The sequence below is a fragment of the Odocoileus virginianus genome, chromosome 11 (assembly GCF_023699985.2).
Source record: "Odocoileus virginianus isolate 20LAN1187 ecotype Illinois chromosome 11, Ovbor_1.2, whole genome shotgun sequence".
Classification (NCBI taxonomy): domain Eukaryota; kingdom Metazoa; phylum Chordata; class Mammalia; order Artiodactyla; family Cervidae; genus Odocoileus; species Odocoileus virginianus.
The window spans coordinates 29,152,692-29,170,280 of record NC_069684.1 but is presented as its reverse complement, the minus strand read 5'-3'; the positions used below and the strand labels follow the sequence as shown (position 1 = coordinate 29,170,280).

Here is a 17,589-nt window from a genome sequence, read left to right as displayed (position 1 = left end):
GGCAGCGACGGGCCTGTGCTCCTAGGGAACCAGTCTGGTGAGGTCACAAGTGCTTTCGCGTGCAGGAGTTGGTCTCTCTGGTGGTCTGCACGTTCCAGGTGCCCTCTTTGCACTAGCTCATATCACACGAGGTCAGCAGCCGGCTAGCTCAGCGAAAGAACAGAGACGACGACAGCCCAGAGGTTTTGTGTTCAGTTGCCTCGCTGGCCTTGTCAAGAGTCTCTTAAGACCCGCGCCCGCCGGCCTGTGTCCGCCCTCCAGCCTTCACAGCAGCAGCGGCGGGAGGGGCGGGGCCGGGGCGGGAGCTAATTAGCATAATCTATGCGCGGGAGGCGTTTAGCAGTCAAATATATGCGCATATATCTCCATGGCTGATGAGGCTGGCCGGGCACTTTCAAAATGGCGGAGTGTGGAGCGAGCGGCAGCGGGAGCAGCGGGGACAGCCTGGACAAGAGCATCACGCTGCCCCCCGACGAGATCTTCCGCAACCTGGAGAACGCCAAGCGCTTCGCCATAGACATAGGTCGCCGCGGGCTGGCACAGGGAGCGGGGCGGCAGGGGCAGGCGTAGGCGCCGGCGGCGGGGCCGGCGGGCCGGGGTGGCGGCAAGGACGAAGGGAGGGGCGCTGGCCGCTGGTGCCGCACGGCCTGTCGGGCCTTGTGGTCTGCGGCGGCCGGCGTGTACCGCCTGTAGGTCCTTGTAGTCTGTGGGCTACCAGCGCGCGCGCGCTTGCCGCGGCGACCGGACTGCAGCTCCCAGCAGGCGCCGCGTGGCCGGAGCAAGGCATGCCGGGGCTCGCAGTCCTGAGGGAGAAGCCGCCGGGCGGCCGCTCTGGCACCCGCCTCGGGGCGGGGGTGGGGTGGGGTTCTGGCGCCGCGCGAGACGTCTCCCCGCTGGCGGGAGATCGGGGGCCCAGTATCTGGGACCAGGGTTTTGGAGGACCCGCCCCCCACGGGGGCCCTCCTCCCTCCCCGACGCGCTGACGCCTGCCGGCGACAGATTTCTCAGATGTGGTCGCTGCGGCTCGGAGACCCGGCTGGTCAGTGACCAGTGCGGGCTGCAGCCTGAGCGCCCGGGACTCCCACGCGCCTGGCCAGGCCTGGCCGCTCAGTAAACGCTGGGACTGACCGTGCGATTCTCTCTGGAAGGGTTGGGCGGGCCGCCCCGCCCCTCCCCCCCCCTCCCCCGGTCTTTGGGAGTCCCTGGAATCAGGGACTTGGGTGGGGGGCATCCAGGGAAATGAGGAGCGCCTTGAGTCCCAACCTGCAAAGCGCGAGGCCGGGCGGAGCCTGGCAGAGGGCGGGCATGGGCAGCTCTGTGAGCCGGAGCTCGTCCTCCTTGGGGGAAACTCACCAGAATGGTGCCCTGCTGGACTTTGGGCTGGAAGCCGGTGAGCGGAGGCCCAGCCTGGGAGCTCGAGTGAGCCCTACCGCTGTCCTCTGAGCCCTGCTCACTCCGGAGGTGACCCCGATCCACTGGTCCTGTTCTCTGAGCTTCTAGACTTGGTACTGCTGCCCCAGCTCTGGGAGTTCTGCTCCAGCCAGTCCGCACCTAACGTTTTTGAAGTGCTCCCCAAAAGTTCCTGGACACAAGTCTTACTTCGGTTGTTTGGTGTGGCCCCAGCTTGTCTCTGCAAAGGGAGGAGTGTCTGCCTGTCCTCCCTAATCAAGGTTCCTTGGCAGACCCAAACGGATGTTTCCAGTGTTTGTATTTATTTCCTCTGAAATCCGCCACCGCGCCGCCTCCTCCCGCGCCCCCCCCCCCCCCTCGCTCCTGCGCCACCTTGGTCTGGGTCCTCTGTCTCTGGTAAGGACACGTTCATTGCTAGTAAGGACTGACTTTTGCTAGTGCAGCTAGCTGGTGAAGGACCACTTGGGGCAGTGGTCCTCACCCAGGAATCCGCAAAGCCACTGTGCTTGTCAGTGGTTTAAGAGCAGGCTCCCCCTTTTGTCTCCCCTCCCCTAGCCTCTCCGTCCAGGAGGGCTCAGCTGCAGGGTCCTCGGAGAGCCCCTTCCTCTCTATGGTGGGGCACCCCTGTCTGCTGGTGGAGTCCCTGCTTAGAAAGCCTCAGGGAGGCTTTGTATCAACACATACTTGAAGCTGATTTGACTCCAGGCTTTTTTTTTTTTTTTTTAGTTTTGGCTGGGCTCAGCCTGTGTTGCTGCACGGGCTTTCTCTAGTTGTAGGCTTCTCACTGTGGTGACTTTCCTTGTTGCAGAGCATGGGCTCCGGGGTGCCCAGGCTTCACTAGTTAGTTGCAGCTCACTGCAGAGGGCCGGCTCAGTCATGGTGGCTCACAGGCTGAGTTGCTTCTCGGCACGTGGGGTCTTCCCAGACCAGGGACCGAACCTGTGTCTCCTAGACGTGGATTCTTATCCACTGTGCCACCAGGGAAGCTCTGACTCCAGGTTTCTACTGGGCGGAGGGAGGGTTCCTTGGGCGAAGTGGAAGGGGCCCCAGGGCGGGAATGTGCGCAGTAATGTCCTGCACCTCTGGGTGCCTTGAGAGGAGGGACTGCCGCACACTAGGCCCCCAGGGATCTGGATAAACAGCTCTTGGTTCAAGTTCCTCCCATTAGTCGGGGATGCTGTGGCCCCCAGGGTGGGAGCAGGGGGGCGGGAGGCCTGGAGAGCCCATGGTGTCTACCAGAGAGCACAGTGCTGTGTGGGTGCAGCTGGTCACTGCCCTTGTCTGGTGTGGCGTGTGGAGCCGGGGGGAGGACAGGTTGACGTGCACTCTAATCCCAGGGGACCTGAGAGCAGATGGGATTTCCTGGTGCCCGCAGGCTCCTGCATGCTGCCCTGTGAGCACATCTGGGCTCAGACAGAGCAAAGGCTGCAGCCATACCGCTGACTCCTGCTGCTGCTTTCAGGAGGGCTGGGTGACAAGTCTGGGCAGGGCCAGGCTTCTCCCACTTGGTGCACATGATGTGCAGTGCACAGAACCCAACTTACTGCCCCCCCACCCAGGGCCCCCCACAAATCATCGCAGTCATGGTTGTGATTTGTAGCTGACCCGGAGAACACACCATCTGCAGTTGGATTGCTGTGACCAGAGAGTTTGTTGATAGTAACTTCTGATGAGCTTCTCAAATAGGTCTTCATCCCTTTGCATTTGCCGGTATGTGTGTGTGTGTTTTTGGCCATGCCACGTGGCATGTGGGATCTTAGTTCCCCAATCAGGGATCGACCGAACCCGGGGGAGCAGTCTTAACCACTGGACCTCCAGGCAGGTCTTGTGTTGCCTCTTCTTAGGAAAGGATTTGTTCACAGAGGTGAATCCGGCAACAGGCATTTCAGTGAAAGGTGCTGCGGGCCAAGCTGGGATTGAGGGCAGGGAGGAGGGATAAGGAGGCTTAAAGCCGAGTTCTGTGTCTTAAGCTCTTGGTCTCGGGATGGGAGCAAGCCCAGGACAGTGGATTCAGTCACCGGACGTGGGCCCCTCTGTGCCTGATGAGGCTGGCTCACAGGATGTCTCTGGAGGCCCTGTCCACACTGCCATGCGGGCAGCTCCAACCAGGATGGTGCACTTGGTCTCAGAAATGGGGCTTTGATTTCTGTTACCTGGGAGAGCCGTGGCCCTCGGGTACAGAGATGTTTCCAGATATGTGTTGTGACTTGAGCGTTTCCGGTATGCTCCCTTGGTGTTGTGTCACAAAACAGTGGTTGTTGATGATTTTAACCTTCCTCTCATGATGAGGGCTTCCTCCTTATTTTTGTCGGGCCTTCTGAGAAGCAGTTTGTTCCGAAGTCGCTTTGCAGAGCTGAGCCTTTGCCTCTCTCTACTCTGTGTGTGGTTGGCTGCTTTCACAGCCCTGCATCACCTGGAGCCTCCCTGATGCCTCCTCTCTGACTCTGGAAAGGACCACTCTGGGCATCTTTTTAACTTGCCCAAAGGCCTCATCTGCTTCCTGATGTTCCATTCTCAGTCACATGCCAGGGGCGTTAACAAGTCCTGCTGCCGATCTCTCTGGCGAGTCCAGGCCTCAGGCCACTGCTCCCAGGGCCCTTCCTTCCATGTTCCTAGTGAAAACAGTCCCTCCCCCAGCCGTCCACTCTGAGAAATGCTTCTTTTAGCGCCTCCTCCACCGCTTCTCCATGGACTGTGAAGTGTGTGCTTTTTAGTGAAAACAGTGGATTCGTCAGCTTTTTCCTTTGGTTCATCCTCACCATCAGAGCTTGAAACCGAATTTTCCTAAACCACCAGCAGTCACCGAGGTCACCCAGAAGCAGCCCTGTCTCTTTGCTCCTCGAGGAGAGACAGTTTCCACTTCAGCTGTGCCCCGAGGAAGAACAGACCTTTCTTTTCAAGGAAGGCAAAGGGTTGGGGTCTCACAGTTCACTCCCTTTCTCTGTTTGGTGCCCTGCAGGCTTTTCAAGTTCAAGTAGCACCAAACTCCTCGTGGGCAGGACCCGGGTCTGGCAGAGGAGGGCCTGTGGAGGGGCAGCCTCAGGTCCCTTCCAGCCGCTCCTGAATCTGCCGCGTCCGTGTCTCCCCCGCAGGCGGGTCACTGACCAAGCTGGCCTACTACTCCACCGTGCAGCACAAAGTCGCCAAGGTGCGGTCCTTTGACTACTCCGGCAAGGTGAGCTTCTGGGAGGGGCCTGGGCAGGCCCTAGCAGTGTTGAATGCTGACACCCCTCTGTGCCTCCTAGCTCAGTTCCCCTTCTGCCCCCTCTCATGCTTCTGGCTCCCACCTGCGTTGGCACTGCTCAGGGTGCTCGGGGCTGTGTCTCAGCGTTGCCCCCTCCCCAAAGCAGTGCACACACGTGGTTCCCCAACTTCTCCCCAGGACACAGAGCAGGACCACGAGCCACCCTACGAGATCTCCGTCCAAGAGGAGGTAACCGCCAGGCTGCACTTTGTAAAGTTTGAAAACACCTACATAGAAGCCTGCCTGGACTTCATTAAAGACCACCTCGTCAACACCGAGACCAAGGTCATCCAGGCGACTGGGGGCGGTGCATACAAGTTCAAAGACCTCATCGAAGAAAAGCTGCAGCTGAAGTAAGTGTGGACCTCAGGATGGGGTGCAGTGAGAGCTCGGAGGCTGGTTGGCCTCGGCTCACAGGTGGGGCTCTGAAGTAGTGACCACAGTAGCCCAGATGCTCTACACCCCCTCCTCCCTGCTCTGGGGATTTCTGAAACCCCACGACCACAATGAGGCTTTGGGGAGCTGCCAGGGGGCCATGGGCCTGCGGTCAGGCTCTGGGTCAGCTGCAGCGGGATTTGGGTGGCCAAACCTCAGGAAGGGAACTGTGCAGGGTGGGGCGAGGGCTGAAAGGAAGGGAGGGGAACCCCGAGACCAAGTCTGCCTGCTCCCGCGGTGACATGAGGCTCCCTGGCCCACTGGATGGAGGCTCTGGGGTCCATGGGCACACCAGCTCCAGTGAGCGGGCCTCTCCTTCTCAGGGTTGACAAGGAGGATGTGATGACCTGCCTGATCAAGGGCTGCAACTTTGTGCTGAAGAACATCCCACATGAAGCCTTCGTGTACCAGAAAGACTCCGACCCTGAGTTTCGGTTTCAGACGAACCACCCCAACATCTTCCCATATCTCTTGGTCAACATCGGCTCGGGGGTCTCTATCGTGAAGGTGCGGCCTAGCTTGTGGAAGAGGGCGGGACTTCCACAGTGGCATGTCGAGCCCTGGCCGTGTGTCAGAGCCGTGCTGGGCATAGGGACATGGACGCACGTGGGCCTGGCTCCAGTGTTCATGGGCCACAGGCAGAATGCTGGACACTGGCTGTCTGTGGGGAGGTGGCATCTCTACTTCCGCCATGAGCACCTGCCAGGCATCCCCAGACTTGGCCTCCAAGAGACCTGTCACCTGGGTAGGGGATACCCCGAGTTGCCACATCTGCTGGCTGGTGGCTGGGGGCCTGCTTGCTGATGCACCTGCCCTTGTTCTGCTCCAGGTAGAGACGGAGGACAGGTTCGAGTGGATTGGCGGCAGCTCCATTGGGGGTGGCACCTTCTGGGGGCTTGGGGCTCTGCTCACCAAGACGAAGGTATTTCGGCTACTGGGGTTGGATGCTTCCAGCTCCAGTTCCCTCTGGAGAGGGCTGGAGGCTGTGGGGTTGGGGCCTGTGCTTGACGGGGATTGTGTGCAAGTGGCTCTCCCCTTGGCCTCTTCCTGTTACTTAGTCTCAGGAGGATGGGCATCTGAGTGGCCAGAGCATCGCCCGGCTGGGTGCTCCAAAGAGGGTGCCGACCTCCCCCCTCCCCATACTCCCAGGCCCATGTCTTGAGTTGGCCCTAGTTGGCAGCTGGCATCCTTCACATGCGGTGGGGCCGGCGGAGGAGCTCCCCCAGCTCTCGGTCCCTGACAGCCCTGTCTGCTCTGTCCCCCAGAAGTTTGATGAGTTGCTGCAGCTGGCCTCCAGAGGCCAACACACGAACGTGGACATGCTGGTTCAGGACATCTATGGAGGGGCCCACGAGACCCTGGGGCTAAGCGGCAACCTCATCGCCAGCAGCTTCGGGAAGTCTGCCACTGCGGACCAAGGTACCGGCCCCGCGCCTGCTCTTGCTCACCGCAGCGCATGGCGCCCACCTGGCTGCCTGCCCAGCGCGCTGCTTCCGTCCCCCAGAGTTCTCCAAGGAGGACATGGCCAAGAGCCTGCTGCACATGATCAGCAATGACATCGGGCAGCTCGCCTGCCTCTACGCCAGGCTGCACTGCCTGGACCGTGTGTACTTCGGCGGCTTCTTCATCCGCGGCCATCCAGTCACCATGCGCACCATCACCTACAGCATCAACTTCTTCTCCAAGGTAACAAGCTCCACTGCCCTCCTGGCTCTGCCCGCCCTCAGCCCGGCCTCCCCTCTACCGTGTCTCTAAAACTAGCAGGCCTGAGGGGATAGGGGAGCGAGGCAGGACCAGAAGCTGAGTGCCCCCAAACCCCAGCCCCCAGCCCCTTCCCACCAGCTAGCTTTGGGTGTCCTGTGTTTAGGGTGCTGTGGCTGTCCCTAAGTTTGGCGGGTTGCAAAGGGTGAGGTTCAGGGACTGCTTCTCACTGAGAGCTCTGGGTGAACTTTGAGGCTGGGGTGCTGCGGGGGTGACCTAGTGAGCACAGGAAACTGGGTGGCTGTCTGTTTTTGTGGAAGATGCTCCACACGCTCTAGGTGATGGGCTTTTAAATTCCACGTGTGCGTACAGTCCTGGGGACCAGTGCACGTGTGTGCGTACAGTCCCGGAGGCCAGTGCACTGTGGGCAGCCTTCACCATGTTAGGAGGGAGGCCTCCTGCCTCAGGTGGATGTGTGTTCTTGGGCCAAGCACTGCATGTGCAAGGCTGGCTTCAGGGGTGTTTCTGTGGCAGGGGGAGGTCCAGGCGCTGTTCCTGAGGCACGAAGGCTACCTGGGCGCCATCGGAGCCTTTCTCAAAGGAGCCGAGCAAGACAGTGAGTCCAGCCTGGCTATGGCTCCTGGCCCGTGTCTGGCAATTCCAGAAGGGGAGGTTTCGGGGAGGCTGTGAGTGGGATGTGGGGGCTTCGTGGGCCTCTCCCAGCAGTGGCAGGAACCTTTCCTGTGATCCCTGAGGAGCCAGTGGAAACCAACTCATGTGGGTGCCATGCATTCAGCCCACAGGGTCCTCGTGCATGGTGGGCTTCATGCAGAGGCTCCACACACATGACATTGGCCCTCCTGCACCCTTTGGCCCCTTGCCACTGTCTCTCCAGCTGTTGAGATGTGCTTCCAGTCTGTCCTCTTTGAAGGACACGTGAAGGAATCACAGGTGTGATTCTGTCCCCAGAAGCATAGGGCAGGCTTCTTTGGGATCAGCGCCAATCAGAGTGGCATGCGCTGACCCTCACTGTGTCCTTGAGTCCAGTTTCTTACGTGAGATGAGATAAACCAGGGAGACCTTTCAGAAGCTTGGAAAGGTCTCAGTGATTATCTTGCCAGGTCTCTGAGCCCATGAGAAACAGCACAGCAGAGCAAACCCCCCGGCTTGCCTGGCACCAGGGAGACCTTCAGCGGCTGGTCCTCCCAGACGTGGCCCAGCCACCCCCAGCTTGTAGCTTGCTGAGCTGCTCGCCCCCTGACATTGGGTCTCTTGTCCTGCAGACCCAAACCAGTACAGCTGGGGAGAAAACTACGCCGGCAGCTCTGGGCTCATGAGCTCATCACCCGAGCTCTGCCCCACCCAGCGGGCAAGGAGCGGGACCGTGAGTACGGGGTCAGGGGCCCGGGGTCCCACATGTGCCACCTCTGTGGTCCCCCAACAGAGGCCCTGTGTTGCTGCAGCCAGGCTCAATCCTGCCCCTTCCTGGTGCAGGCCGGTCTCAAACTACATACTCTGGGACTAAGGAGCGATGTTTGTACCTGCAGCTGACTTTCCTCCTTCTTTCTATAACATCTCAGCTTTTTCAGACATTTAGCTGGAGCTCCAGAGCCATGCAGTCCACCCCGTGTTTGCAGAGTAAAGATAAAGTTTAGGGAAGCTGGGGATCTCTCCCCAGAGCTCTGGCCCGTTCACAGCACAATCAAGTGAAAACCCAGTGGGGCCCCTTCTCTTAGGTCATGTTCTCTGCACAACAGCTCCACGGCAGTCCTGGGTGTGCGGAGCTTGCTGTCCTTGGGAAATACTGCCTGTTGCTCAGTCTCCCCTTGGGCTGAGGCCTGTGGAGCTGATGTGAAGTGGGGCTTCCAGCTGGGATTGGGTGGTCCCACATGGCCCACCCTGGCCCAGGGCAGTGTTTGAACGCTGTTGCTGGCTTGTTGACAACATATCCCAAATAGCCCAGGAGTGGTTGTGAGAACCACATGGGGCAGGAGGACAGGCCGAGCCTGCAGGAGCCGGGTCTGGGTACGCGGGTCAGGGTGCCTCCTTCAGGACAATCCTGTGGGCTGTTTGGAGGGAAGATTGCTTTTCAGTTGTGGATGCAGTTTCTAAAAAGTTGGCATAAACATGGTAAGGATGTGCCTTATCCACGCTCTCTCTCCTGGGAGAGCCCCCCACATGCGGCAGCCCCGGTTCCCAGGCGAGGCCCATGTTCCACACTGTGTCCTTCACACCCAGCCCAGCCATGCAGGGTAGCTGTGTCCTTTCTGAGCGCAGATGCCTGGGGCAGGGGTGGTGAGGCCCAGGCCTGATCAGAGCTGTGACTGATTTTCAGGGGAAGGCCCCGTTTTTCTGATTCTCGGAGGACAGGCAATGCAGATCCCTGCTCTACAGGTTGCAAAACTAAGTGGGCAGGTGGGAAAGCTAGAAACCCTTAATCCAGCCCTGACGTGCACACAGTCACCCTCCAGGACCTGCGCCCACCTGGTGTGCTGGGCTCCCTGCAGCCTTGCGGGTGGGTGTGGGGATCCCCACTGTGTCCTGGAGCCGCTTCTCTGAATATCCTCCCATCAAGGAGGTGGGGGAGCCCATGCAGGCCGGCCCAGCTGGAGGCCGCCACCTTTGACCTGGGAACACAGCAGCTTTTACTCTGCTGAACATGCGTTCAGGAGTGTCCTCGAAACCAGTCTTTCCCTCATGGGGTGGATCTTCTCATGGCTCCAAGCATGCCTGCTGCCCCAACCCACTAGTGGGCCAGTCAGAAGTGCTCATAGGTGGGCAACTCCCTGGAGGGTTGCAGGGACGCCTGGCAGGCGAGCCTGAGCTTGCTCCTGTGGCCTCGGAGTGGCGGCCCGCCCCAGTCCTCATCCGAGGTCAGGGCCGAGTACATGGAACCTTTTATTCCCATGACACTGGCATCAGCCTCGAGTGTCCAGGCCCTCGCAGAGCACGGTGGGAGCAGTGGTTCAGCACTGGGGCCTCGGGAAGGGGCAGTGTGTCCTTGCTGGAAAACTGGCTCTGGGCAGGGAGTGAGGATGGTGGCAGTGGCGCCCCCAGCAGGAGAGGTGAGGACCAGACAGGTGGCTGTGTGCACAGCGTCCCAAGCTTAGACCACAGCACACGGGGTGAAGCAGGAAGACGGAAGGTGTCCAGGAGGTCAGAGCATCAGGCTCAGGCCCCAGACAAGTGGAGGGGACACCCACCTGAGAGAGGACATGAGGGGCCCAGAGATGGGGGGGGAACGGGGCTGTCCACTTACCATGGGACAGCTTCCCTTTGTGCAGAGAAGCCAGTTCTTGAACTTGCGGGAGCAGGTTTTAATTTTTCTGAAAAGACATGGCTGACAGACCTGCCTGCTTCTCATCCTTCCAGTTTGACTTGCTGGAAATGGACCGATTGGAGAGGCCACTGGTCAACCTGCCTCTCCTTCTGGACCCATCCTCCTATGTGCCCGACACGGTCGACCTCACGGACGATGCCCTGGCCCGCAAATACTGGCTCACCTGCTTCGAGGAGGCCCTGGACGGGGTGAGGACCAGAGCCGGTGGGGTGGGGATGGGGTGAGAGATGGGAATGGAGCTGGACATCCCCCCCAGGAGTAAGACATCCAACCATCAGGAAAGGTGACTGTGGGCCTTTGATCACAGCCATCTCTGAATGCCGCAGGTTCCCAAGGGGTCGTGAGAGGCATGGTGAAGGACAGGGACTTTTCCAGGATCCATTTATTTGCAGCGTTGTTTATAGTTCAAAAACGTGGCTCTGCATCGTATCTGGTTGGGACACTGTCAGCGAAGCTCATCCTCATGGGCTCGCCCGGCAACCCATGTTTCCTGAGAAGGCAGGCAGGTTGCAAAGTCACAGGAGCAGCAGGGGCTGGACCCTGGACTCAGGCTAGTCATGTCTCAAGCCACAGAGCTCCCCTGGGAGCACCTCCTTCTCCATGGAGCCCCTGAGAGAGGCCCATGGGGTCTGTCCTCAGAGTGAGGGGCCCACTCTGCCCACACAGACTCTGAAGATGGTCCAAAATTGCCTGTCCCCTTGGCCAGATGGGAGCTGGTGGCCGGTGGGCCCTGGGGATCATATCGGAGGACATGAATATGAGCTTTGGGTCAGGGCAGTGGCGACTCCGTTTCCACATGGCAGAGGAAGCCCCCAATGGCTGCTATCCATGGGCTTGGGGCTGCCCTAAGCACCACTGGCCACCCTGTCCTTGACAGGTCGTGAAACGTGCTGTGGCGAGCCAACCGGGCTCTGTGGACGCAGCCGAGAGGGCCGAGAAGTTCCGGCAGAAGTACTGGAACAAGCTGCAGACGCTGCGGCACCAGCCTTTGTGAGTGGCCCCCACACCTGCCCAGGCCAGGTTCAGGAAGCTGGTGGTGCCCTTCCCCCACACTTGGGGGCCGTAAGCACAGCCCGGTGCCTACTTAGCCTCACCACCCACTGGCTTCCTGGGCTTCTCCTGTTGGCATCTGACACCTTGAGGACGTCTCTGGGGGTGGAGGGCATGATGGGCAGGTACTTGGCTGTCCAGCCCACTTAGCCGCCTTCCACCTGGCTCTGTCCCCAGCGCTTATGGGACCCTGACTGTGCGCAGCCTCCTGGACACGAGAGAGCACTGTCTGAATGAGTTTAACTTCCCAGACCCCTATTCCAAGGTAAGCACTGCCGTCTTGTGGGTGGGCAGGTGCGTGCTTGTGGGGAGGTGCAGGGTCCTGGCGACAAGCTGCACCCTGGAGTCACCCTGGTGAGGCCTCATCCGCTAGAAGCCCTGGGCGGCCTGTCAGCAGCATCAGCTGTGGATCGATCGCAGGCAGCACGGTGACCACCTCAGCAGAGCAGAGTCGTGGGTCTGACGAACAGCCGGTATGGGTGTGGGTGATGGCACCTCCTGAGGTTGGCCCGGACGCTCAGAGTTAGTGCCTGAGGATGTCCTGCTGACAAGCCTTCCAGGGCCTGGCAGACAGCCTGGAAGCACCTCTTTGGGCTCTTTGACCAGGAGGCCACATGCCCGGGAGCAGTGGGCAGCCCCGGGGCAGTGGGCAGGGTCAAGAGCCAGCCTGACACACCGGCTTCTGCCCCCCACCTCCTCCCCAGCACACGGGGGTCTGGGACGGGATCTGGGTGCTGAGGATTTCATGGTCAGATCAGCAGTGCCCATGAGGATCTGGGCCCCCGCCCTGGCTCTCCTCTGCCCTGCCCTGCCCTTGGCCATGACACAGTCACCCCTGGGCTTCAAAAACCTGCACCGACCAGTGCCCCTGGCTCTTCTCACTCCCACTGTTCTGAGTCAGTGCCATTGTTAAACTGACATGGCCTGGGTGTGTTTGGTCTCCCGGGATGATGGCACTTGGGGTCTCCCGCCCCCTCGGGCAGGCCCACAGTTGGTGGTGTTCCTGCAGGTCCCAGCAAGGTGCCAGGGCTGGAGGAGGCTGGCCCGCGTCTTCACACACATCTCTCTACAGGTGAAGCAGAAGGACAATGGTGTGGCACTGAAGTGTTTCCAGAGGGTGGTCAGTGCCCTGGACGCCCTGGACTGGGAGGAGAGGCAGCTGGCCTTGGTGAAGGGGCTGCTGGCTGGCAACGTCTTTGATTGGGGCGCAAAAGCCGTCTCTGAGTAGGTGCCTCCCTGGCCTGTCCCGCCCCCTTTTTCCAGCTCAGGCTCAGAGCCGCAGCCCCTCGGCCACATGTGACCCTGGGTGGCCCCAACCCCGGTCTCAGCTGGCTCAGCTTGGCCCACCAGCAGTGGGTCTTAGCAGATGGGTTACAGCTCAGGGCCTGCTGGACACCTGTGGCCTCGGGAGTGGACAGGACAGGCACAGGGGTCAGCCTTCCCATCCATAGGAGAGCAGGTGTGTGGGTTTTTTCAGTGGGAAACTCCACATTTACGGTGACCATGTAGAGTAGGTGGAGATGGTACGGGGTGTGTGGAGGAAGCAGGTCCCTCACCAAGTTCAGCAGCCCTGGGTCATGAGGTGCGTCTCCCAGGACCCCCATGCCCCGTTCAGTGCCTTCCCTGGGCTCACCTCCATCTCCACAGAAACAGCACTTCCATGCAGGGGCCTCACCCAGTCCACCCTTGGGTGATCCTGGACCCGGGCTCCTAGGAGAGCCGCCGCCTCCCTCCTTGCCCACATCCCTGGCCACCCCTTGGGCAGTATGTTGGGGTGAGGCTGGTGGCCGGCACCACCCAGGGCCTAGCCCACAGCTGTAACACGGAGGTTCCTGGACCACCTCCCCGTCCCCAGAGGACGCGGCAGTGATGGTGACCGTGTGCTTGTCCAGCTCGGGGCCACGGGTGACCAGGGCTGAGGTTGGGGCTAAGGTCAGGGAGGCTGATGTCAGGGGTCTGAGGTCCAGGGCTGAGTTCAGGGGCTAAGATCAGGCAGGCTGAGGTCGGGGGCTAAGATCAGGGAGCAGGGCTGAGGTCAGAGGCTAAGGTCAGGGAGCTGAGATTGGGGGCTGAGGTCAAGGGGCTGAGATTGGGGGCTGAGGTCAGAGGCTAAGGTCAGGGAGCTGAGATTGGGGACTGAGGTCAGGGGGCTGAGGTCAGGGCCAAGCTAAGGTCTGGACTTTGGGTGACTGTGTCTTTCTCCCTGTGCAGCGTCCTTGAGTCTGACCCGCAGTTTGGGTTCGAGGAGGCGAAAAAGAAGCTGCAAGGTAGGGGCACCCAGGGCTCACCTCTGGTGCGGGGACTTGGGGGAGAGTAGCGGGGGCCACACGTCCCAACCAAGCCAGGGGCAGGTAAGAAACAGGCAGCGAGTGACCTTGTCTCTGTTCCCACAGAGCGGCCCTGGCTCGTGGACTCCTACGGCAAATGGCTCCAGAGACTGAAGGTACACGGAGCTGCCACACCTCTGTCCTGTGCCCTCCGGGCCCGGGGGCAGGGGGCTGAGCAGGATTCACAGAATGGGAGGCGGTGCAGGGGATGGGCATAGAGCTGCCCAGGGTGGGGACCAGGGGAAAGTCAGGGCTCCCTAGAGTCTCCCCCCACCCCCAAGCTGGGAGTACAAGGTGACTTCCCTGCTACAAGCCTGACTCCCACAGGACAGACATGAGGTCGCTGGCCTCAGCTCAGAGGTCCTTCAGGCCAGCTGTTCTGGAAGAGGCCGGGGCTGCCCCTTGACCCCGGCGCTGGCAGATCTGGCAGCCCTTGCCCGGCCATGGGGAGTGGACTGTGGAGGTGTCTGGAACGCTTGGACGCGCCTGTTCCCAACTGAACGTCCTGGTTTTGTCTTACAGGGGCCCCCTCACAAATGTGCCTTAATTTTCGCAGATAACAGTGGAGTAGACGTCATTTTGGGAGTCTTCCCCTTTGTCAGGGAGCTTCTCTCTAGAGGGACGGAGGTGAGTGTGGGGGCCACGTGGCAGGACCCTTGCCCCGCGCACCTGTGCCCGGTGGGGTTGGCGTTGCCCTGGGCTCCTCCGTGCGCAGGTAGGTGTCAGGGAGGCGGCGGCAGGGCGGGAGGAGAGGAAGAGACCCCACGTGTCGGGTTCCAGGGCTTATGTCAGCCTGACCTTGGTCAGCCTGACCTGAGAGCTGTCCAGGCCGTAAGAGGTCGCCAGAAACCGTGCTCTTGGCCAGCAGCACCCCCAGGGTGGGGGATGCAGGGCGGGCAGGTGAGCCCAGGCTGTCCCAGCACCGTCATGGTTGCTAAAGAGCTGGGCATCTTGCCACAGGTCATCCTGGCGTGCAACTCGGGACCCGCCTTGAACGACGTGACCTACAACGAGTCCCTCATCGTGGCCGAGCGCATTGCAGCCATGGACCCCGTCATCCAGTAAGCTGGGAGGGGAGGCTAGGCCTGGCACCCTGAGGGGGCAGGGGCAAGGACACGGTGGGGCGCTTCCTGGGACGTCACCTCACAGCGCCGACTCCTGTGCTCGGCAGCTCGGCGCTCAGAGAAGAGAGGCTCCTGCTGGTACAGACAGGCTCCAGCTCCCCGTGCCTGGACCTCAGGTAGGTGGCCCTCCACTCCCAAGACCCCTGGGCTCCCTGGGCATAGCAGAGGTCAGCCAGGCTTGCTGCAGCCCTATGGCAGGGGACCTGGGAGGATGGGTGGAGGGAGCAAGGGCCCTTTGTCCCCCTGTAAGTGGCGGGGCCGGCTCCCCACCGGGGGTAGTTGCCCTCAGATAATCAGTTCATGGCTGTGGAGCTCTCCCTCCAGGGCCCCTGGAAGGTGGCGCCACCCATGTAAAGGCAACATGTCTAGGCTCTGGGTGTCAGCCTCTCCATCTCTCCTTGTGACGCCTCTCTGGTGTCGACTTCATCCCTCCCAAGCGGGTATGGGGGGCCGGGGGGGGAACAATAAAACCCTATGCAAATAGAGAAGCGTCACGAAGGCCCAGTTTTCAGGACAAGCCGCCTTGTAGAAATGAGAGCGCAGCTGCCGCGGGTCCCCGAGGCCTTGATCCCCAGGTCTTGGGAGGGCGGCTGCCTGACTGGTTGTCTGGGGAGCAGGCTGGACTCAGGGCTCACAAAGTTGGCAGGATCAGGGTCACTGCCTTTGGCAGGAGACAGGGTGTGACTCAGTGCAGGGCTCGGGGCCCGTGCCTGCACCTCCCTCACTGCCTCCTTCCTCCCCAAAGCCGCCTGGACAAGGGGCTGGCCGTGCTGGTGCGGGAGCGTGGTGCTGACCTGGTGGTCATCGAGGGCATGGGCCGTGCCGTCCACACCAACTACCACGCGGCGCTGTGCTGTGAGAGCCTCAAGCTGGCCGTCATCAAGAACTCCTGGCTGGCTGAGCGGCTGGGCGGCCAGCTCTTCAGTGTCATCTTCAAGTATGAGGTCCCAGCTGAGTGAGGTGCGGCCCCCAGGCTGCTCTGCTGGTCACGCGTCAGGAATGTATTTCGACTGCAACAGGGAACCGTGTTCAAATCAAAATATTTATATTGTGCTTCAGTGACTCGGAGCCAGGTGCGTCAGGGTGGGCCCAGCGCTCATGGCCTTGGGCTCAGTGTTCCTTTAATGCTGCCGTGTTCGTGGTGGGAGACACAACTTTCATCCCATGAGACATTCGTATTGGAATCTATTTAACTGTTAAATAATCTTTTATATATATATACATATATATATATAAATATATATACACATCCGCCTCCGACAGGATGCCGAGGTCGGGGCGCAGCAAATAGAGTTTCCAGAGTGAGAACAGAGCGCCTCTGTCTTTGCTGTCTCCTGTGATGGGGGCCCATCCACCCTCCTGGGGCACCCGGCAGTGGGGTCTCTCCCTAGGTGGCCTCCAGCGTGTCTGAAGATCTCCCCCTCTGTCTGCCTTCCATGGCCTCAGGGACAGACTGGTCTCTGAGAAGCTCTCCTAACTCAAGAGCCCGCTGAGAGGAGGCCCTGGCTTCGAGAACCCTCGAGGGCTCTTGGGCTTAGTGATGGGTCCGTTCTGCTCAGAGCACCTCTGACCACGTGGGCGACCGGGCTCAGAGCCCTGCCCGGCTCTGGGAGTGCTCCGCTCCTCTCTGGACCCGTCCCTCAGGCTGTGCCGGACCTGAGCTGTAGATGTTGGGTCACTGCAGAAGGTGTGGAGGAGCTGCAAGGCTGCCTGCGTGTGGCAGGGTCTCGGGAATGAAGAGTTACATGAGGCCCTGCTGCCACAGCTCTGGCCTCGGAACAGCCCTGTGCACTGGGGAGGACCAACTGCCCAGCACCCGGGGCGGCTGGAGAACCCAGCAACGTGAGGACAGGCGGGATGAGGAAGGCCAGCGAGGCTGTCCCTGCAGGGACCAGGGTCCAGTCTTCTTTCCCCAAGACCCCCTCACACTTGTGCTGTTGGGCCTGGGGAACTGGGGCCCCGTGCCCCATTCCAGGAGCCTAAGCTCAGTGGTCTGGGACCTACACCGAACCCCAAGGTGTGCAACGTGTCTTGCACCTCAGCAGCCACCCCCGGTGACCTGGGTGCTGGCCCTGCTCCTGGGTGGACCTCAGAGCTCTTACTGGGTCAGCAGAGAGGGACCGGCTTTCTTGTGAGTGGCTGCCAGGGTGAGCAGAGGGCCCAGCCAGGCCTACCCACTGTGTGGTCCCTGAGAGGCGCTTTCCTCCAGGGCTCCCCCAACTCCATCCCGACATTCCCCCCAACCCCCGGCACAGTTTAGCTTCCCGTGGCTACCTTTGTGAAGTCTGCCTGGCCCCTCTTCTGCCCAGGCCGCCCCTTGTCTTCCCCTTCTCCCTGGTGGGAGGGCAGCACTGTCCTGGTTGGTCTGGGGCTCCCTGTGCAGAGGGCGCCTGGCCCAGACACTCAGCAGGGCTCCAGGGGTCTGATCTAAGCCCCACTCGGCCTGGGTCATGACCCCCCACAGGTCTTCCCACCTGTCCGGCTGGGCCCCTGAGCATCACTGGACAGGCCAGGGCAGCCTAAGGGGCTGCACAGAGAGGGCTTCAGGGCTCTGAGCACCTGCCCCACCTGTTGTTCCTCCTGCAACCCCCATTCCCTTTCTCAGCTGGAGCAGAAGGGCCCTGGGCCTTCGGCAGCCTCTGGAAGTTAACGCCACAGAGGCAGCACCCACTTGGGGCTAAAGAAGCCCCACAGATCGCCCAGGCTGTGTCCCTCCATGCCCACACCCCCACTGTTCCAGAGACCCTGGGAGCCCAGATGCCCTGCCTTGGATCCCCCTGCCTCCCGAGGCTGGGCTCCAGCTCCACAGACTGAGCCCCTCCGACCAACCAGAGGATGGAGGCAGCCTTGCCAGTTCCCGGGGGCCTGGTGGGGCCTGGGAGGAAAGTGGAGCCAGTACAGCTGCCCACCCTCAGGCCTTTGCTGAATGTGGGCAAGTGACCAGCACAGGTCCCTAGG

At 60.9% G+C, this 17,589-nt stretch overlaps 1 protein-coding gene across 1 annotated transcript; it reads left to right on the top strand.

The window, feature by feature from the left end:
• Nucleotides 1-367: 367 nt before the first annotated feature.
• On the top strand, nt 368-15,671 carry PANK4 (pantothenate kinase 4 (inactive)). The gene is made up of 19 exons (XM_020873802.2): nt 368-523; nt 4,503-4,585; nt 4,793-5,007; nt 5,413-5,596; nt 5,919-6,011; nt 6,355-6,508; nt 6,594-6,775; nt 7,325-7,406; nt 8,074-8,174; nt 10,163-10,318; nt 11,008-11,120; nt 11,358-11,445; nt 12,253-12,404; nt 13,392-13,447; nt 13,574-13,623; nt 14,030-14,134; nt 14,468-14,568; nt 14,679-14,747; nt 15,377-15,671. The coding sequence occupies exons 1-19, from the start codon at nt 400-402 to the stop codon at nt 15,588-15,590; spliced, it is 2,322 nt and encodes a 773-aa protein (XP_020729461.1). The 5' UTR covers nt 368-399; the 3' UTR covers nt 15,591-15,671.
• The last annotated feature ends 1,918 nt before the right edge of the window (nt 15,672-17,589 follow it).